Below are 23,159 nucleotides of genomic sequence, written 5' to 3' on the forward strand. Positions count from 1 at the left end.
TGATGTTGATGGTTAAATTCTCCCTAATTTGGCTAGTGGGAGCTCCTTCAATAAAAAAACCTTTTCTGTCAAAACAAGATAGCCCAGATTTATCTTATATTTTCCCTGTGTAAGCTGTGGAATCAGCCATTTCTCCAGTGAGCCTTTGTTCTTTGTAGGACATAGCATTTGAAACAAGAGCTGAGCATAAAGTGTGCTTACTCCTACTGTTTTCCTGGCACAGTGCATACTTGTAATCTTCGATTAGACGCCGGACACTGAATTTCACCTTGTTGCATGATGCTAATTTTATATTTCTATCAATCTTGACGCTTTGTTCTAGAATACAGTTAAGCGGCTGGAAACAGTTTAATCCTTCTGGATCCTGCTTTGATGCGTTTTAGTTGGGTCTGGAGCAGTGTTCAGTATCTAGGGCAATATATTATACCCCATTACTGAGAAGTCTACTGAATGCTCTGTGAATTTTAAATTTCTCCAGTCTGGCTGCTGTTTCTGGCTGTGTGAGTGCTGGGCACTGTTCTCCACATGGGTAGTTTTTTCACATACAGTAATCGATAAGTATTCTGCTAAGTACTCAAAAGGGAAGCTCTAAGCTTCTTTCTCTGGATAACTGTTTCCTTCCTGGCACTCTATCAAGTTTTATCTGATTTCATTTTTTACTTTTATTTACTCAACTTGGGAAAACACTTTCAAGCCACAATGAAAAGAATAATCAATCAAAGCTGCCCCCAAACTGACCTGGATGTTAGAATCAGCTGAGAAGGACATTAAAATAATTATATTACGTAACTTCAAAAAGTTAAGCAGAGACATGGAAGATGCAAAAGCAAACACTGAAATCAAACTTTAAGTATCTAACAACCAAACCAAACACCAAATCACAATTCTAGCATTATGTCTGAGATGAAAAAGAGATTGCATGGCATTAGTAGCAGATTAACACTGCAGAAGGAAAGAATAATGAACAGGCTAGCAACAGAAACTATGCAAAATGAAAGTGAGGGAAAAAGAATTTTTTAAAAGTGAAAAGATCAGTGAACAGTCAGACAACTTTAAGCCTAATATACATGTTATCTGACTCTTCAAGATGGAAGGACAGAAAAAACTATTTGAAAATACGATAGCTGAGAACTTTCCAAACTTAAAAAACACTGTAAACCCAAAGATTCAAGAAGCTCAATAAACCCTAAATATGAAATGTGGGGGGAAAAAAAATCAGGTATATCATACTCAAATTGCTCAAAACCATTCATAAAGAAAATAATCTTAAAATCAAAGTTAGCCCATCTCATTTTATTGCACTATGCTTTCTTTACTGCACTTTGTAGATATCATAGTTTGTTTTACAAACTGAAGATTTGTGGCAACCCTGAATTGAGCAAGTCTATCAGTGCCATTTTTCAAACATTATTTGCTCATTTCATGTCTTGGTGTTTATTTCCAGCAAAAACTAACACACTCACACACTATCCAGGATACACAAAATGAAAATAAGGTACACTGTTCCTCTTCAGATAGAAGGTTAACAAATTTTAGGGACTAGGTTTCAACTGTTAGGCTTTCAAGTTCACTAATCTTTTCTTCTGAATGTCTAACCAGCCATTAATCCAATCTAGTGTACTTTCATCTCAGACATTGTAGTTCTCACTTCTCAATTTAGTTCAGTTTTATATATCCTAAATATTATCACACTAAAACTGATATTTCAGTCCCCCTCTCTATGGAGATTTACTTGGGCTCCTGTTGTTAATAAAGTGTTCAAAATATTCTGTCTGTATTTTTTAATATTTTATCTGGTTAAGCTGAACAGAACCACAGAATATAGTATTATCTAAGAGGCTTCAGACAGTAAGACAGAACTCTATAGCTAAAGCATATACTTTAACAAAACATACCCTGAGTTGTGAAATTGCTGCTTTTCCTTCCTCACTTTCTTCATCAAATTCATCATCACTCCACTCCCAGCCACCGTCTTCTGTCTTGTGAAGACGGCCACTGGAGCCTGGTACTCTCCGAACCTGCTCGTTAGGAAGAGAGACATGGACTGTGGGAGTGTTTGACACTTATGGTATAGAAAAGTCAGTCATATTTCTCTCTTTCTACTACTTCAACACCGTAAGTAAATAATAATTTTCCCCATAAATAAGTTTTCCCATATAAAGTCACATCCACCATGCTTCACTTGCTTTCTGTTCCTAATCTCCACTATTTGTCTTTACTCACAACCACTGACTTTCCCTGTACTTTGATAGTCTGAGCCTGCACATCATCCAATTTATGTGAAGTCTGATGAAATCTGAGTAATGGCTTCATATCTTCAGACATCAAGAAAAAATGGGGGCAGTTTAAGCCCCAAATAAATAAGTTCAAGATAAAGATGATTATGGTTTTTTTTTTCAATTTTAACTTTTAAAATCACAATTTATGCTGGTTCAAGAGGACTACCGCTGTGCAAATGTTAAAAGAGCAGTCCCCTAACTTTCATCTTCTTCCCCACAGGCAACCACTTTCAATTCATTTTAGCTTATTCTTTTAGAATGTATATATATTCAGCTCTCTGAGTAATCGGTTCTTATTATTAACCCTCGATTTCCTGGTTTTAGAAATTATCTATTGACTTCTTGCTACAGAAGATGAGAATTTAACCGTATTATTAATTCCCTACTCTTTTTTCAAGATACACTGTAATTTTGGGTAAATCAATTGTTTATATAACATGATTATATAAACTATACGGTTGAACCATATATATTACAATTACTTTCTTTTCTGCAGAACTTTTTTATTTCCCCTGGAGTTAACATTTGCTTTCTTTCTTTAAAAAAAAGTTAACTTATTTTTGGGTCTCTGTTGCTGCATGTGGCCTTTCTCAAATTGCAGCGAGGAGGGGGGATATTCTCTAGTTGCAGTATGTGGACTTCTGATGCGGAGCACAGGCTCTGAAGTGTGGGCTGAGTAGGTGCAGCACACGAGCTTAGTTGGCCCATGGCATGTGGAATCTTCCTGGACCAGGGATCAAACCCTGTCCCCTGCATTGGTAGGTGGATTCTTAATCACTGGATTACTAGGGAAGTCCTGTTTATTTCTTACTTGTCATATTTACCCCCAGATTCTCTGTTATGTAAACCTCCTCTCACCATGTTCATATACGTTAGGTATTCATCAGTGTCATCTTCTTGAGGAAGCCTCTCACCACAGCCCTGTGATCTGTTCCATCAGACTGACATGAGGTTTGGTACCTCAGATCTCACTCTATCAACCAGAGGACTATGCTTCCTCAATCACATGACTTCCCTATTCTTACTTTAAGCACTTACTCTACTATTAGCCTGGTGTATTTACTAAAGCTGTACATTTCTGAATGTAATTTGATTCCATTCCCACACTCCACTTAATAGTTTGCCTAGTAAAAAAAGAAAACAATTTTGGGTTAGAAAACATTTTTTTCCCCTAATGTTCAACGTAAAGCTCCACTGTGATGTGGCTTCCAGAGATGCTACTGAGGTCCTTATGACTGTTCATTCTAACTGTAACCTTTCCCTGTTGTCTGGAAGGCTACAGGATCTTTTCACCTCCAGTATTCTGAGCCGATGCAATGAACATGAACTGGGGCAAACTTCAGGAGATGGTGAGGGACAGGGAGGCCTGGCGTGCTGCAGTCCATGGGGTCATAAAGAGTTGGACATAACTGGGTGACTGAACAACAGCAACAACATTCTGAGCTACTGTGGTAATGTGCTTTAGTGTTGATCTATTTCCATTCATTGTGCTGGCTACTTGAGCTCTTTCAAACTGGAAATTCATGAAATTTTTCTTGAATAATTTTTCAGTGATATTGTTTCTTCTGTTTTTCTCAGTCTTCCTTTTCTGGAACTCCTTCTACTTAAACGTTGAGCCTTCTCAACTAATCCTCTAATGTTCTCATCTTTTCTCTACCTTGGCTTTTTGGCTCTATTTTCTGGAAAATTTCCTCAACTTTACCCTAAAATCTTTGTAATGAATTTTTTCATTTTTTCTATGTTTTCAATTCCCAAGAGCTTTTTGCTGGTGGTAGTGCCATTCTCTAAATGCTTCTTTTCTTAAATTAACTGCTAAGACATAATTCATGTAACATTGATCCATTCAAAGTATTACAATCCAATGATTTTTAGTATGTTCAGAGTTGAAAAACCATCTATACAATCAAATTTCAATCATTTTCATCACTCTCTCCACTTCCCACAAAACATCCCATACCCATTAGCAGTCCTACCCATTCCCTTACAATCTGCTCAAGTCCCAGGCAATCAGTAATCTACTTTCTGTCTCTCTACGTTTGCTTCCAGAAGGATATGTCACATAAGTAGAATCACAGAATATCTTTCAGTTAGCACAATGTTTTAAAGGAACATCCATGTTACGGCACGTATCAGTACTTCATTCCTTATTACTGCTGAATAATAGTCCATTCTATAGGTTCATGACATTTTATATATCCATTTATCAGTAGATGGACCTTCAGTTTGTTTCCACACTTTAGCTATGAGTAATACTTCCATGAACATTCATGTACACGTTTTTATGTGTACAGATCTTCAATTCTCTTGGGTATGGCTAGGAGTAGACTTGGCTGGGTCATACAGTAACTTTGTTCAGTAACTGCCACAAAAGTGACCACACCATCTTCCATTTCCATCAGTAATGTGTGAGGATTCCAGTTTCTCCACATCTCTATCAATACTTGCTGTTGTCTGTCTTTTTTGTTATAGTTATTCAGGTGGGTGTGAAGTGGTGTCTTCACTGTTTCTATACGGTGGAAAGAAACTTCCCAACTTCCCAACTCACTCTGGTAGTTGCAAACAGTGATTAACACAATTTAGAATTAATTAATTATGTACCATACTTTTTAATTCCAGTTGAAAGCAGAGTACTACTGAGGCACAGACTATTGCTAAAAGAATATATCAAGCATGCTAAAGAAAAGACTGAAAGAAAATGAGTAATATTCATACTGTTAACACAGCATTAGTCAAATACACTTTCAAAATGTAAAAGTAAAACTTCTAATTTCTCAGAAAAACTGAGTTAAATCCACATTTACCTTTTTAGCTCTTTCAGAAATGGTTGGTGCTCTCTGCAATATTTTTTCTTGAAGAAACTCTTTATTCTGGAGAGGAAAAATAAGTTTTCTTTTCATAAGAAGTTTTTACTGAACAAAAAAGTTGACACAGAAATATTCACCACAATTAATGTGATACAGTACCTGTTTTTATAAAGTTTGAGGAAAGCTTCTATTCTTTCATTCTGAAGATCATTTAGCATACTACTACCATGACTTTACAAATTGAGACAAAGCTTTAATGTGTTGCGTGAACCACCATCTATGAAAAGTTTGCTTTAACATACGTCCTTTGGGGTTGTGGTACCACATTTCCCAACTATAATAATATCCTATTTATCCCATATCTTTGGGAAATGAGATGTTTACTAATTCAGTAGTAAACCCTAAAATGAGAGTTCAGTATATTTCACAGAATTTTCCACAGATTTTATTTATAGTGGTAATATTAATTTTTCCTGTTTTAAGTTTTACCTGACACTTAATTCATAGAATAATATATTTATCTTAAATATGAAAGATTGTCTAAATAATGGCCCCAGCAATTATTTGACCTACCATCATTCTTCCAGAAATAATCATCTGAAGGTAATGCAACCTCTGAACAGTGAACCTAATGCAGGTGTTTGAGGAGGATCATCTGAATACATGAAACCAAGTTAGAATGTCCTACCTTGGCTTTCTGGAAAAACTTGTGCCTTAACAGTTCTGCTGCTGTTGGTCTAAAACCAGAAAAAAAAGTTTTTATAGTTAACTGAAGTGGAATGTGGGTTTTCATCTTCAAAAATGAAAACATGATTTCTTGAGCATCAAGATAAAAACTCAGTGTACTCCACTGTCCTTAACCTGCTAAAAACCAAAAAGGAAAAGCTCAGTACAAACACTGAACAGAATTAAAAACTCAAATAGAAGTTTTCTGATAACAATTATTGTAGGCTCTTGCAAAAATTCATTAGTGAAATGTTTCTTTTAGAAGCATGATTTCTTAATGGCTTTCAATATATTGGCTATTTAATATTATTTCCCACGAAGTTGGCTTTATCTACTTTAAAGAAGAAAAAAATATACATTTAAACTGACAAATCAAGAACTGTGCTTCTTGCCACATAATCACCTGTAAGTCTTCAACTTAGGTAATTACATATTCTTAAAAAATAATTTCACAATTTCCTTTAAAAAACTGAAGACTCTAAGAGTAATGTTTAGTTTCCAAATTTAATCTACACTTAGTTTTTAACTTAACTGTGCAGTCTTACTTCATTTGAGTAAAGGCATTGCTGTCAACTTCACAAACTAGTATGAGAATAAAGAATAAACAATGCTACACTTAAGAAATTGGACCTGACCGACGCCACATACTGTAATGCTGAACAAACCACTTCTCTAAGGTTTAGTATTACCCGGCTAAATCCCTAAAAGCAGTGGTTCTTAAACATGGCTGTGTATTATAATATCTGGTAGTTTTTAAAAAAAATCCTTTCAACTAAAGACATGAGGGTCATAATCTATCTAAATAAGAACAAGGCAGCAGGTAGCCTAGGTTTTGTATTGCCCTCCTAGAATACAATTGGCATACCAGATGGGAACTGTCACACAAGAGAGAAATAAACTATCTTATAAATATAAAAAATCCCAGGCTGTTCCCTGTAACAGTTACAGCAAAATCTGTGGGGGCAAACCTGGGTGCAGTTTTTAAAACTCTCCAGGTGATACCAAAGTGCACTCAAGCTTGAGGACCAGGGCCTCAGAGGATTCTCATAGAAATCAAAAGACAGAATAAATGTGGAAGTGCCATGCAAACTCAAAGTAGACGTTACCATTCCTACTTTTCATTCAGTCACAATTTCAGTATGTTTAACAGTTCGTACAACACTGTTTCTTATGATTTGTTCCTTTCTTATAGGCTCACTTCCTTCTTTCTAAAATACTCTTCAGAGGAGTTCTTTATGTGATAAAACATGACTGGAAAACTCAATTTTTGACTAAAATTATTTCATGCTTACTGGTGAATGAGTTTGACTAGATTTAGAGAATTAGGGAATTCTGGGTTAACAGTTATTTTCTCTCAGCATTGTTCCACTGTGTCTGGCCTTAACTGCTGTTATCGGGGAAGTGGTTTGTCCATCTGCCTGCTATTCCTCAGTTAGGTAATCTGTTCTCTCAGGCCACATTTAAGACCTTCTCTTTGTATTTGTGTCCAGTAGTTTCATGACAATGTACACAAGTGGAAAAAGAGGGATACTGCTTGGAATCTAGGACAATAATTCCTTAGCCTGAAAATACAGATAGTTCATCAATTCAGAAAATTCTTGGCCATTATTTCTTTGAATGTTGCTTCCAGTTCACAGTGTGGGGTTTCACTGTGTGTTTTGTAATTCTGGACTGTGATCTCTTCAGTGTAAGAATTGCAGGGACCTGGGTTTTGGAAGTAGTCTAACAGTGCAGTTGCTGATTGCTTCTGCCAGAAATAAAACTGGCTTAGTAATAACTGTATTACTTTCTAATCCTGTGGGTTCCTGGATAATATGGGTATAAATTCAGACTATAAACCTGTGGAGTATCCAAGTCAGAGGACTTGATTATTCAGGGAAGATTTCTGTTGTGTTTCTGTGATGACAGATTTTTTTTTTGTTGTTGTTGTTCTCTGATCTAACCTTCCACTTAGGATGCATATTTATCAATGTTCTAGCTTTAAGCAGAAATCTCAGTTCAAAATCCCCATACGGGTAGACCCTGTATCTCATTTTTAGTCCCCACTTGGAAGTTAAAACTCCAAACCAGTAGGTTACTAGACTAAACAGTGTCGCACTGAAGGCAGCCACAGGATGAGTTTATAATTCTTGGATTTATGGCTTCCTTGTTAATTCTGGCATCTGAAGACCTCCCTTTATTACAAGCTCATCTCTATTCTTGTGATTTTAAGTTTGACAGATTTATCCAGAATTTCTAGGTGTTTGTAACAGAATTCAGAATTCAGAATTTCAGTCAACTAATTTGGCAGAAGTAAAACTGTTCCCTATGTTTTAATACCAGTGTATTAAGAAAGAGGAAAAAAGTTCTAAAACGACAGGTTTGAACTTTGGTGCCTATTTTTCTTACCCTTTCCAATATTTCCAACAGTAAATTTTGAAGCCCATTAAATATACTAAAGACATGATCAAGGAAGTCAATTCAAACCTTTTAGTTTTGTTGAGCTTTAGAAAAATAAAAATTAAAAATCTTTTAGTGCTACAAAACTGAGTGGTCTATATACCACGTGAAACAGAAAAATAAGACAGAGTGAGAACAGGGCCCAAGGTTAGAAATCAGGAGTTTTGACTGAACTCAAAGATAAAAGATTGTATGCAATAATCTTTAACTTCTATGCTTCTGTTTAATTCATAGATACACACATTAGATGATCATGTTTCTTTAACTCACCCGCCATTCAATCTTTCTAGTGTTAATAATAAGCTCTTTGATTTTTTGGTCTACTTAACTAAAATACCTTTCCAATAAGGAAGAAAGTATGACTGTTTGACATTAAATATAGTATTTGCTATTTCTCCTGTTAATAAAATCGTAAACAGCATTAAGATACTGGTTTATTTATAACTCTTAAATGCAAATTAAAAATAAGCCCTCCCACTAACTTGGCAGCTCATTAACAAATACATTTATAACTCAAATAAATTAACCAAGAAACAGCTTAACTATTTAGGGTGCACTGTATACTAAAAAGAAGGGAGAAAGTATATAATTCACTCATTTTCAATTTAGTATAATGGTCAGTGTGTATTTTTTCTAATGTTTAAGTTTAGTTCTTTTGAATTCTCTGCACACGTATGTATGTATGCATGTAATTCACAGCCTTCCCCAATGGTTTATATATTAGATGAAGAGAATAAGTTTAATCTCATATTTTACCTTTTTTCTGGATCTTTTTGAAGGCACAATGAAATCATTTTTCTAAATGATTTTCCGTATTTTTTCAGCATTTCTTTATCTTGAACACCAGTTTCCAAAGAAGGAGGATCATTCTGCAGTGTCAGCATTAAGACCTGTGAGAATTTTCAACATAACATAAACTTCTGAAGATTTAGTAATCAAATGTTGTGGCCACAATTTTTCAATATAGACAACCTCCAAACATCTGAGCAGATTTTATTATCTGAAAGTTCACGTCTAGATCAGTTGTTTGGAAACTAGAGCTATTTAGGTGTTTTCCAGATAAATAATATCCTATAGACAGTTGGCTTCCCAGGCAATGTGCCTGCAAAGGCTCAACTGTATCAGCACTTTAGTTGAAATCTTTCCTTCATGTCTTCTGTCCAATTCTTACACCAGCAAACTTAAAAAAAAAAAGGCAAAATTAAAGAGTGTGACTTTGCCAACTTTACCTATTCATAACTCTGTTTCAACTTGACCCCTTGTAACCTGGCCTTCTCTTCCCAGAACTCGTCAAAAACTTCAATCACAGAAATCACTGATGATGTCCTAGTTAACAATGCTATAACCGTTTTAGTTTGCACTCTTCCTGCTTTCCCTGCAGCAATTGTCCATCCTGAGTCTCTTCCTTCTTTGACTTACATGGCAACACACTATCTTGATGCATAGAGACATAAGTAACAAAGGATATAAAGGATATAAATAGGATATGAAGTCATCATATCCTATTAATATGATGCAATTTGGGGTGATTTTCTATATTGTTTGACTTTTCAATAAAAGCATAACCCAATTTTCTAAGCACAAAGTCAAAACCAAAATTAAAAGGCTATCGTCAGAATTATTATTTGCTATTCAGATTTAATTTATATTTACTAAAAGGGGATTACTAAGGTTGTAAGTATTTCTCATTTTGAGCAAATAGGTTATTAACGTGTATGTCTGGCTACAATTTCAGGAGTCACTGCCTACAATAATAGAAAGTAAACCTTATCTTTCTCCCTGATCTCTTTTCAAAAATAAGCCATTTCTTGGGCCTCAAAATAGCCTTCTACCTAACAGTTATAAAGAGTAATCCTTTTCAAAGCCTTGTGAATATTCATTTACACCTAGCAATCTTGACCTTTAGGAAAAAACCAAGGCCTTAAAGTATAACTAACCTTTCACCCATCAAACATATAGGTTAAAAAATATATACACATGTTTTGAATATGGACATACAGAGAGGTTTTTCATACTATCCTTACTGATTTTGTCTCTCTCTCTGTTTTTAGTGCCTTAAAGGGGACAGAGTAACATTTTAAAGGTTCTAAAGTGCTCTAAGAACATAGATACATGAATATCACTATGACAAAAATTCACAATGGTGCTCACCATTTTAAGGCATTTTGTAAAGCGGGCAAGCAAAACTATAAACAATGGTTAGAGCTACAAATAGACAAATAGAATTCATGTGCATATTCTCACTTAGGGGTCACACAGATGAAAATGGTTGCCCTCAGGATGGGGGCTTCCCAGGTGGCGCTACTGGTAAAGAACCTGCCTGCCAACGCAGGAGACGCGAGAGACACAGTTTCAATCCCTGGGTCAGAAAGATCCCCTGGAGCCGGAAATGGCAACCTGCTCCAGTATTCATGCCTGGATAATCCTACAGAGGAACCTGGTGTGCTACAGTCCATAGCATCATAAAGAGTCAGACACGACTGAGCAACTAAGCACACACACACACTTCTTCAGGATGTAACAGGCCTTTAAATAAAACATGCTTAATGTCTTACCACAAAGCAAACTTCTATTCAATAACAAAGAAAATAATACATATGTATGGCACATGAACAATTTGCATGGATCTAACATATAAAAAGCACTTAAAAACAGTGGCTGACACAGATGAGTGCTCAATGAATGTTAACAATAATTACTAAAAAAAAAAAAAACACCAATAATTACTATTAACATGGAACTCTTCCAACAATTTTAAGAGGTAGAAATGATCATCATCCCCACTGCGGCTGCTCTACACAGGTGACTGTGGGGAACACATACCAAAACGAGACAGATTAGATCCAAACATCAAACTAGTTACACAGTCAGGAGATGGTGGGTCATCAAATAAGGTCAGCTACAATGTAAAGCTACCCAGTGTCACATACCAAATATCTAGAAGAGATTCTAACTGCTAAAGAAGTTAGAAGGAATGCAGGGCAGAATACAATGGATAAGAATGTCAAGTGATCCCACAAACACAAGAGCTCCAGCTATGTGTGTTACTAACATGCAAGTGGAAGATAAAATGCTAATATGAATGGCTGAGTTACTGTAAATGAGGACAATTACTATTTTTATAAACTCTTACATTCATATAGTACTTTTTAATATAAAAATACTTGTTATATATTAATAAATCTACACAATTCTTAAAAAGAGAAGTCAAATGAGGTAAGCCTCTGGCAGAGAACTGAGACATAAGCTGGGAGAGTATTACGGATAGAAGCCTCACCTTCATCGGCGGGTACTTATGATAAGGAGCTGCCCCCGTGGCCAGTTCAATGGCCGTGATCCCAAAACTCCAGATGTCAGCTTTGAAATCATAACCACGAACCTGGACAGAACAGAGAGATGAGCACTTTCAAGATAGCTTCTAATATGTATCAAGAACCTCAGACTTTAAGCCGATAAAATATAATCTAAAGTAGGCAAAAGCTAAATTTACTTGGTAAGAGGAAAAAAGAAAAAAATGGAATGAATGTCCAGCATCATTGGGGAAATGGTTAAGTACTGTATATTTACTTAGAGAAACATTATACATTCAACTAAAAGCAATATTAATGAATCCTATGTGAAAATATGGAAAACCACTTTATAATATAATATGAGAAAGCACTTAAGAAAGAAGATTACAAAATTCTTCAAAAGTTTTGATACTATTACAAACAGGTATACAATCTATTAAAGAAAAAACTAGAAAGACCTAGAACAAAAACAAAAGTTTGGCAGTCTTTTGTTTTCCAAATTTCCTATGTTACAATATTATTTTATCACCTTAATTTTTGGAGTGAAAAAAATTACAAGGGTAAAAATATTTTTAAAGTACTACTGTGAATATGTTGCCAAATTTCTCTACTTTATACTGTCACCAGCATGTTATAAAACTAAATATTTTAACTTTCTATCCTAAGCAATCTAGAAGCAGAAACAGGATTTGGGAGTGTGTGGTTTGAAACCTAAAATTAAAGCTCCATATTACATACTGCCTCAACATGGGGTAAACAGAAGGACCTGTAATGACCTAAGTGAAAGTTCCCTACCCCACTGTCCTCCCAAGGAGAATGTGCCCTAGGCCCCAAGCCCTGCTTATCAAACGATCAAGTGCAGTTCCTGTTTATTCCTGAGTAGCAGGTTTCTGCTCCCTGCCAGCCTCACCTTCACAAGGAAACCAAAGGGCACATCACTTTCTTGATACTACAAAGCCTGTCTCCTGTAGCAACTGTTCATTCCCTTCCTAGTGCAAACCCGTAAGGCTTGCAGGATCCTCTGCCTCCAGGTGTGCGTACAAGCAGATAATAACTTGCGGCCAATCTCATCAGGCCCGGTGTCAGGTACCCGCATGCTCAGCCATCTCCATGACCCTAGTGTGGGAAGTCTTGACCCACACTAGGGCCAACACAGGCATTGTAACAGAGTGAAGAGTAGATTCAGTTCTACATACGGAGTTTGACATAAGACATTTATGTAACTCATCTACAGGGAGTTGGAATACCTACCCAATTTTAAAAAACAAGACTCAACTGGATATAATTCATAAATAATGAACAATGAACAGGTGGGAAGTAGAGACAGATACAGCGAGTATGTGTAGTTAGAGACGAGGTGCTGGGAAGCAGTGTTGCTTAGCAGTAGAAGGAAAGCCAGAGAGAAGTCAGAAAAATGGCCTAGTAAGTAGGAGAATGAGGAAGCTAAAGATGTGAGTAAAGGGCATGCCAGTCAGAATGGCTGCTATCAAAAACCCTACAAACAATAAACGCTGGAGAGGGTGTGGAGAAAAGGGAACCCTCTTACACTGTTGGTGGGAATGCAAACTAGTACAGCTACTATGGAGAACAGTGTGGAGATTCCTTAAAAAACTGGAAATAGAACTGCCATATGAACCAGCAATCCCACTGCTGAGCATACACACCAAGGAAACCAGAATTGAAAGAGACACGTGTACCCCAATGTTCATCACAGCACTGTTTATAATAACCAGGACATGGAAGCAATCTAGATGTCCATCAGCAGATGAATGGATAAGAAAGCTGTGATACATATACACAATGGAGTATTACTCAGCCATTAAAAAGAATACATTTGAATCAGTTCTAATGAGGTGGATGAAACTGGAGCCTATTATACAGAGTGAACTAAGTTGGAAAGAAAAACACCAATATAGTATACTAACGCATATATATGGAATTTAGAAAGATGGTAATAGTAACCCTACATGCGAGACAGCAAAAGAGACACAGATATAAAGAACAGACTTTTGGACTCTGTGGGAGAAGGCGAGGGTGGGATGATTTGAGAGAATAGCATTGAAACATGTATATTATATGTGAAACAGATTGCCAGCCCAGGTTTGATACATGAGACAGGGTACCCAGGGCTGGTGCACTGGGATGACCCTGAGGGATGGGATGGGGAAGGAAGCGTTCAGAATGGGAGACACATGTATACCCATGGTTGATTCATGTCAACGTATGGCAAAAACCACTACAATACTATAAAGTAATTAGCCTCCAATTAAAAAAAAAAAAGATGTGAGTAAAAGGTCAACAGTTTCAAATGCCACAAAGAGAATAAACAAGGAGCAAAATATGAGCACTGGATTCTAGAATTAGCAGTTTTCTTCCATAAGGTTGATAGATGAGTGACATAAACTGCTGTCTGTTTGACACAACCAGGAAATAGGGATGTGGGGAAAACTAGTCCTTCAAGAGCCATGTGTAAAAAGATCAGGTCATTTAACTTGTACTAAGGATACTGCCATTAAATCAATCTTAATTATACTATTCCTTAGGTTGCCTTTGTATAAATCTTGAGATTAATATGTCCTTTGCTAAGTTCTAGAGTTTGGGGTTTATTTTTAAGCATGATGCCAAGTCTTAAGGAACAGGCCTGTTTCCCAAAGCTAACCTAGCAGACCACTCGAAAGCAAACACTGCTCAGTTTTTTTTTATTTTGCAAAACAACTCAAATCACTGTAAAAAGACAAAAGACCCAGTACCTGTTCCATAACTTCAGGCGCCATCCAGCAAGGGGTTCCAACAAAGGTTTTTCTCACTTTATTTCGAGTAATGTCACCACCAGTTGCTAAAAAAGCACTAACTCCAAAGTCTAAAACAGAATATAACAGCAGGGGATTAAAAGTACAGTAACTAACATAAATACAAAGGAAAATAATATAATGTAGTTATGGTCCTACATACATAGTATGACCTTTTCTCGTCTTTCTGCTGAACTTCTTGACTAAATTAACACATAGCTTAATGGGTTCCTCATTCTATTCCTCTCTACCTCCACACAGCATCTCCCCAGATTTTCCTCCTTGCTCCAATCCATTCTTTTCATCTTTCCAAACTAAAACTCTATATCAGTTAAACAATAACTCTTATTGCCCCTTCTCCTCAGCCCCTGGCAACAACCATTCTACTTTCTGTCTCAAAATTTTGACTACTCTAAGCATTTCATATAAGTGGAACCTACAGTATTTATCTTTCTATAAAGGAGTTATTTTATTTAGCACAAGATCTTCAAGGTTCACTCATGTTCTAGCATGTGTCAGAATTTCCTTCCTTTGGAGGCTGAGTGATATTTTATTCTATGTACATACCACATTTTGTGTATACATTCATCCACTGATGGACACTTAAGTTGCTTCCCTATTTTAGCCATTGTAAGTAATGCTGCTATGAAAATGGGTGTACAGAAAGCTGTTTCAATTCCTGCTTTAGGTTCTTTGGGCTTATATATTCAGAAGTGGAACTGGTGGATCATACAGAATTTTTATTTTTAATTGATACTGTTTTCCACAAAAACTCTACCATTTTGCATCCCTACCAATAGTGAACAAGGATTTCTCCATATCCTTGCTATTTTGTATTTTTTTGATAAATAGCCACCCTAATGGGTGTGTTATTACCTCCTTCTAGTTTTGACTTGTATTTTTTTCCCTGATGATTAGTGATACTGAGCATCTTTTCATGTGCTTTCTGAACATTTGCATATCTTCTTTGGAGAAATGTCTATTCAAATCCATTTTTAAATTGACTTTGTTGTTGCTGTTGAATTCAAGGAGTTCTCTGTATATTCTGGATATTGTAAGTCTCTTGTCAGATACATGATTTGCAAATATTTTCTCCCATTCTGTGGGTTGCCTTCTTCCTCTGTGGATAGTGTCTTTAAGTGCACAAATTTTTAAAATTTTCATGAAATTCAATCAATTTTTTTGTCTTCTGTTGCCTGTTACCTTTGGTGTCATATCTAAGAAATCACTACCAAATCCAATGTCATGAAACATGTGCTCTATTTTTTTCTAAGAGTTTTATTGTTTTAGGTCTTTATATTAGAGTCCATTTTCAGTTAATTTTTGAATATTGTGTTAGGTAAGGGTCCAAACTCATTTTTTCACATTGGGATATTTAGTTTTCCCAGAACCATTTGTTGAACACTCCTTTCCCCGCTGAATGGCCTTGATACCCCTGTCAAAAATCATTTGATCATATTGTACAAGGGTTTATTTTTGGGCTTTCTATTCTATTCCACTGGTCTTTATGCCAATTTTTATACCAACAACATACTGTTTCTATTACTACTGCTTTGCAGTAAGTTTTGAAATCAGGAAGTATGAATCCTCCTACTTTGTTCATTTTTTAAAAGACTGTTTTGGCTACTTGATGTTCCTTAAGCTTCCATATGCATTTCAGGATTTTTTTCTATATCTGCCCCCCCCAAAAAAAGTTATCGGGGTTTTGACAGGCATTGCATTGAATCTGTAGATTACTTTCGGTAGTACTAACTTTTTTAAACAATGATAAGTCTTCCAATCCATGAACAGGGGGATGTGTTTCCATTTATTTACATCCTCTTTAATTTCTTTCAGCAATGTTTTATAGTTTTCATTGTACAAGTATTTCACCTCCTTGGTTATGTTAACTTCTAGGTATTTTAATTATTTTTGATGCTACTTGTATACAGAATTGTTTGCAGTATTTTTCTCAGATTATTCACTGTTAGTGTAGAAAATGCAGCTGATTTTTAAGTGCTGACTTTTTATCCTACTTTGCAAAGTTCATTTATTAGTTCAAGCAGTTGTTTTTTTTTTAACGTAATGTTATGCTTAGGGTTTTCTGCATGTAAGATCATAGAATCTGCAGAGATAAGTTTACTTCTTTCTTTTTAGTCTGAATGTCTTTTATTATTTTTCTTGCTCAATTGTTCAGTTTAGAACTTCCAGTAGTACTATGTTGAACAGAACTAACACATTCTTCCCATGTTCCTGAACTCAGAGGAAGAGCTTTCAAGTCCTTCATCACTGAGTAGGATTACTGGAGCAGGTTGCCATTTCCTTCTCCAGGGGATCTTCCCGACCCAGGAATCAAACCGAGGTCTCCTGCACTGCAGGCAGATTCTTTACCAACTGACTACGAGGGAAGCCCATCAAAGAGTGTTAAATTTTTTCATATGTTTGTGATGCACTAAGATGATCATGCAGGTTTTCTTTTTCTCTTTGTTCTGGTAATCTCATGTGTAACACTGATTTTCACATGTTGAACCACTCTCGCATTCCAAAGAAACCCTACTTGGTCATGGTGTATCATCCATTTAACATACTATATCATCCAGCATAAGGAGGTAGTGTATCATCCATTTTATATGAATTTGATTTGCTACTAGTATTTTGCTGAAAATATTTACATCAATGATTATAATAGATACTGGCCCACAGTCTTCTTTTCTTGGGTTAGTATCTCTGCCTGACTTTGGGAATAGGGTGATTTTGGACTCAATAAAATGAGTCAGAAAGTGTTTCTTCCTTTTCAAATTTTTGGAAAACTTTGAGGAAGGCTGTTATTAGTTCTTCTATAAATGTCTGACAGAATTTACCAGTTAAACCACTGAGTCCAGGGCTTTTCTCTGTCAGGAAATTTTTGATTATTGATTCCATCTCCTTACAAGCTATATATAGGTCATTTCAGACTTTCTATTTATTCATGATTTCATCTTGTTAGGTTTTATGTTTCAAAAAATTTGCCCATCTAGGTTATCCAATTTGCTGGAGTAGAACTGTTCATAATACATCTTATAATCCTTTTTATTTTGGTAGAATTGGTAGCAATATCCACATTTTTGGTTCTGATTTTAGTAAGTTGAGTCTTCTTTTTTTTCCCTCAGTCTACCTAGCTAAAGCTATGTCAATTTTGGTGATCTTCTCAAAGAATCAACTTTCGGTTTCATCAATTTCCTCTACTGCTCTTCTATTCTCTATATCCTTTTCTCAACTCTAAATTTTATTATTTCTTTCCTTCTGCTAACTGAGGGTTCAGTTTCCTCTTTTTCTGGTTCCTAAAGCTGTGAAGTTAGGTTGTTGATTTGCTAGCTTTCTTTTTAAAAAAAATAAATAAATAAAGCATCTAAAGCTACAAATTTGCCCCTTGGCAATGCTTTCACTGCGTCCCATGAGTTCTGGTATGGTTGTGATTTTGTTTTCATTAATCTCTAAGTATCTTCTAGTTTCCTGTGTGATGTTTTCTTTCATCCACTGGTTGTCAAAATCTATTTGTCAATCTATTTTTGTTTAGTTTCCACAAATCTGTGAATTTTCAAGTCTTCTGTGGTTGGTTTCTAGCTTTACATGACTGTGATAAGAGAAAATACTTTATATGATTATCACTTAATCTGTGGCCTAAAAAATGGTCTATCCTAGAAAATGCCCCTTAGACACTTCAGAAGAATGTGTATGCCGTTCTTATTGGGTAGAGTGCTTGGTATATGCCTGTTAGATCTAGTCAGTCAATGTGTTGTTTAAGTCTTCTATTTCCTTACATTCTGTCTGTTCTACCCATTATTAAGACCGGAGTACTAAAGTTCCCAACTGTTATTATAGAGCTCCTTTTAGTATTACAGAGCTATCTACAGTACCCTTCAATTCTGTTACTTTTTGCTTCATATATTTTGCTGGTATGTTAATATGTGCATGAATGTTTATAACTGTTTATTTATTATATCTATTTAATCTTTTATTAATATATAATGTATTGTCTCTTACAACCTTTTAAATATAAAGTTTATTTTGTCTGATATTAGAGTAGCTACCCTGTTCTCTTTGGTCACTATTTGCATAGAATATATTTTCCCATCCTTTTGCTTCTAATCTCTTTGTATCTTTGGATCTAAAGTGAGTTGCTTATAGACAGCATATAGTTGGATCATGTTTTTAACCATTCTTTTAACTGGATAGTTAATCTACTTACATTTAAAGCAATTATTGATAAAGAGGGACTTACTTCTATCATTGTGTTATTTTTTTCATGTGATTTAAAGCTTTTGGGGGGCTTCCCAGGAGGCACTGGTGGCAAAGAACTGCCCTGCTAATGCAGGAGCCATAAGAGACATGGGTTCGATCCCTGAGTTGGGAAGATCCCCTGGAGGAGGGCATGGCAACTCACTCCAGTATTCTTTTTTTTATTTAATGTATTTGTTTGTTTATTTGTCTGTATTGGGTCTTAGGTGCTCTTGGCTCCTCTAGTTGCTGTATATGGGCTGGAGGCATATGGGATCTTAGTTCCCCAACCAGGGATCGAACCTACATCCTGTGCATTTGAAAGTGGATTCTTACCCTGGACCACCAGGGAAGTCCCCACTCCAGTATTCCTGCCTGGAGAATCCCATGGACAGAGAAGCCTGGTGGGCTACGGTACACAGGGTAACAAAGAAACACAACTAGAAACAACTTAGCATGCATGTTCTAGCTGCTACATGCAAATTAAAAACAAAGCAACAAAAAAACTTGTTCCTCATTTCCTATTACTTATTTTGTGCTTAACTTTTTGTTGTAAAATGCTTAAAATATTTCCTCATTTGTAAAATTTATATTCTATAGCTACTTTCTTTATGGTTACCATGGGGGTTACACTTACCACTCTTAATTTGCATTTACACCAGCTTAACTTCAATAACACACAAAAACTTTTTTCTTTACAGCACTATTCTCATCTCTTTGGGTGGTTCTTATCACAGAATTACATCCTCATAACTGTGCGCTCAAAAACATAAACTAATCATTCTTTTAAATGCATCAGTCTCTTAAATTATGTAGAAGAGATGTGGCGTTACAAACCAATGCTATTGTAATATCAAGTTTTAGACCAATAACTGTTTTCTGTAACGTGTTAGTCTCTTAAATTATGTAGAAAACAAAAAGTGCAGTTACAAACCACGGTTACAAGAAGAGTAGTTTTTTATATACCCATGTATTTACCTTTATTGAGTTCTTTATTTCTTCATGCTGCTTGGAGTTATATCTAGGGTCCTCTCATTTTACCTTGCAAAATTCCCTTGAGTATTTCCTGCAGGGCAAGTCTAGTGGAAACATATTCCCTCCACTTTTGTTTATCTGGAAATGTCTTAATTTCTCCCTTACTTTTAAAAGGATCCTTGGTTGACACTTTTTTTCTTTCAGAACTTTGAATGCATTGTCCCTCTGCCTCTGGCCTCCCAAGTTTCTGATGAGAAGTCTGCTGACAATCTTGTTTAGGACGCCTTGTATGTGATGAGTCACTTGTCTCCTGCTGTTTTTACGATTCTTTTTCTTTGTCTTTCTTAAGTTTGATTATAATGTGTCTCTGTGAGTCTCTCAGAGGTCACTTTAGCTGGAGATCACTGAGCTTCTCAGACGTTTATATTCATGTTTTTCATTAAGTTTGAGATGTTTTCAGCCATTATTTCTTCAATTTCTCTCTCTGCCCCTTTCTTCTCCATTGAGGCCTCACATAATGTGGATGTTAGTCTGCTTAATGATATCCAAACAGACCTGTCAGGCTCTATTCACTTTGTTCAATCATTTTCCTTCCTATTCCTTGGAGAAGGAAATGGCAACCCATAAATCTGTTCCTTAGACTTGATAATTTCCATATTCAAGTTCACCAATTATTTCTTCAACCAGATCAAATGTGCATTTAAATCCTTCTAGTAAGTTTCTCATTTCACAACTCAAGTTATTGTACTTTTTAGCTCCAGATTTCTTTGTTTCTTTTCAAGTCTTCTCTCCTTATTGATATTTAGATTTTATTAACAATTGTTTTGAGTTTTTCCATATCTTTTAACTCTCTCAACATCTTTAAGATGGTTGTTTTAAAGTCTAATATATCTGCCATCAAGCCTTTTTCAGTGATGGTTTCCTTTGAATAGATCATACTTTCCTGTTTCACTGAGTGTCTTGTAATTTTTGTTGTTGTTGTTATTGAAGATGGACATTTGAATCTAATAATGTGCTAACTCTGGAAATCAGATTCTTCCCCTTTCCTGGGATTTGCTGTTTTATGTTATTGTTTTGTTTTTTTGGACTTGTTATAGATTGTGTCTGTGTCAAGCATTGGCCTGAAATGTAAACTTAAGGCCTTCTCAGATCTTTTCTGGACCTTTTCCTGAGAACAAACATTCACTTTTCAATTTTCCCTGCAAATGTTGCTTTTGTTTTGGTTTTGTGGCCACATCACATGCTTTGTGGTATCTTAATTCCCTGATGAGGGATGGAATCTAGTGCCTTGGCAGTGAAAGTGCAGAATCCTAACAACTGGACCCACAGCAAAGTCCCTGTAGTTATTTTTTATTGTCCTAGTCTTTAAGGTTTGGCTTCAAAAAGGGGAAGAGGAGAGAAATGAAGGAAGGAAAAAAAGGCAATGACCTGTTCAAGTGCCCTGGAAATCACGTGGAAAGGAGGAGCTGTAACAACAATGGCTGCCTGTCTCTTTGTCTGCATCTCCGTGATCAGAAGCTGCAATTAGTAATCAGAGCAGATGCTAGGATATTCGAAGGACAGGGTCCTTTCTGCCCACCATAGTTCCTGCAAGTTGTGTGCAAGTTGCTCCAAAAATATATGCATAGCTGCCTGCCATGTGGTTGATGAGTAAGAAATGAGCAGCTCTGAAACCGACCAAATTTAACTGCAATTTACCTTTCAAGTCTTGTCCTAAAAGTTTCAAGCAATCAATGAGATGCAGAATTTCAAAATAGTTACACTAGACAGATTCTGCCAATTCAGCTGTTGTCTAGGTGGGGAGAAGATTCTTGGTGCTTCCTACTCTACCATTTTCCTAGAATTCTTTCTTTTTTTGTTCCTTACCACTTGATTTTGCTTCTCTACTCAATACAGCATAATTGTGCCTGGTTTTGAACTTATATAAATGGAATCACAAGCTATATATTCTATTTTGACTAGCTTCATTCACCCTATGTTTTTATAATTTATTTAATGCTTCTGTATACAGCTGGAGTTTATTCATTTTCATCACTATATAGTATCAAGTTCAAGTGCGTGTGTGTGCTCAGTTGTGTGCGACTCTTCATGAGCTCATGGACTGTAGCCTGCCAGGCTCCTTTGTCCCTGGGATTTTTCTGGCAAGAATATTGGAGTGGGTTGTCATTTCCTCCTCTAGGGAATCTTCCCAACCCAGGGATCGAATTGAACCCACGTCTCTGGTGTCTCCTGCATTGGCAGGCAGATTCTTTGCTACTGAGCCACCAGAGAAGCCCATTATATAGTATTCTAAAGTATAAATCAACTATTTACTTATACATTCTACTAACAAAAGGCTTGGTAATGTTCCAAACTTTCAATGCTTATTAGCATTATGGCACACTGAAGTATGAGTTTCTCTACACCATACATCTAGAAGCTACAGTCTCTGGGTATGCACATCTTCAACTTACTAAAGTGTTCCTACTAGCTTATATTCTCACCATCAGAAGGTGAGATTCTCTCTTGTTTTACACTGATAACTAGTACTGTCAGATGTGTTTGCTACATCAGTCAATACTATGTGATTTCCCAATGTTATTTTATTGTGCATTAATTGCTAACTAGTTGAGGTTGTATACCTTTTACTATATTTATGTTTTGATGTCTTCATTTGAGGTTGACTTTTCCTTAATTAGTTCTTTGTATATTCTAAATGTGAGCCCCTTGTCAAGTTATTCATGCTGCAAATAACTTACCTACTCTGTGGTTTTGCTTTTTTACTTATTAATGGTGACAAACTGTTCTTCTTTTGATGAACAATAGTTGCTAATTTTATAGGAGTTAAATTTATCAACCTTTTTCTTTATGTTAGAACATTATATGGCTTAGTTAAAATATTCCCTTACCTGAGGACATGAAGATGTGTGCCTAAATTTTCTTCTAAAGCTGAAGAAATAATTCAAGGTTTGGGTAGTTATCTTCCTCCTGCCAAACACCTGACTGTTCCAGCAGTGTGGGACCAAGCTGAGATTTTCTCAGATGATCTGCTTGCTCAACAGTCCTGCAGTTCAGCCATTCTGGAGTCTCACCCTGGGGGAGGGGGCATTTCACCAAGATACCAACACTGGAAGGCCTTGGACTCTAACTCTTATCTCTTCAACTCTGAATCTACCAAAAGTACACTTCCACCTCTCAGATGTGTCTTCCTAACTGGCAAATAACCCATTTCTCCCAGAAGAGAAGTATAACTTCCCTAAAGCACATTTATTAAACACAATGAAGTTTCTTGACTATTTCTCCTTTAGAGGAAAGTTAAAGAATGGTATAAGAACCCACAGAAGATGACTCTAACGGGAGTTAGGAATAGATAACCATAAAAAGTAGTGGTTAGAAAATGCCTAAGACTGAAAATGAAGGACGAGTAGTGGAAGATACCTTGAGTCAGCAGGGATGTATCAACATAGTATGTGTGAGAGATGGTCCAGGGTACAGAAGAGAAAACTGACTAAGAAAACATAGAAGATAAGTAATGCTGATCTATCAGCCATTAAGCTAAAATAAAAAGAAATGCTAATCAGTACCTGCAATCTGTACCGAGCCATCTTCTCCAAGAAGAATATTGCCAGCTTTCACATCTCT

General features: G+C 36.1%; 1 protein-coding gene across 2 annotated transcripts in view; it reads right to left on the reverse strand.

Moving 5' to 3' along the window:
• OXSR1 (oxidative stress responsive kinase 1) overlaps nt 1-23,159 on the reverse strand; it is an 87,081-nt gene that overhangs the window by 15,862 nt on the left and 48,060 nt on the right. For both annotated transcript variants that reach the window (XM_040246217.1, XM_040246218.1), the window contains 7 exons: nt 23,102-23,157; nt 14,289-14,398; nt 11,526-11,627; nt 9,005-9,138; nt 5,772-5,820; nt 5,081-5,146; nt 1,896-2,018 (listed from right to left, as the gene is read on the reverse strand). In XM_040246217.1, coding sequence (XP_040102151.1) covers nt 1,896-2,018; nt 5,081-5,146; nt 5,772-5,820; nt 9,005-9,138; nt 11,526-11,627; nt 14,289-14,398; nt 23,102-23,157 — 640 coding nt within the window. The remainder of the gene's footprint in view (nt 1-1,895; nt 2,019-5,080; nt 5,147-5,771; nt 5,821-9,004; nt 9,139-11,525; nt 11,628-14,288; nt 14,399-23,101; nt 23,158-23,159) is intronic.

Source organism: Oryx dammah, unplaced genomic scaffold (assembly GCF_014754425.2).
Source record: "Oryx dammah isolate SB20612 unplaced genomic scaffold, SCBI_Odam_1.1 HiC_scaffold_9, whole genome shotgun sequence".
Lineage (NCBI taxonomy): Eukaryota > Metazoa > Chordata > Mammalia > Artiodactyla > Bovidae > Oryx > Oryx dammah.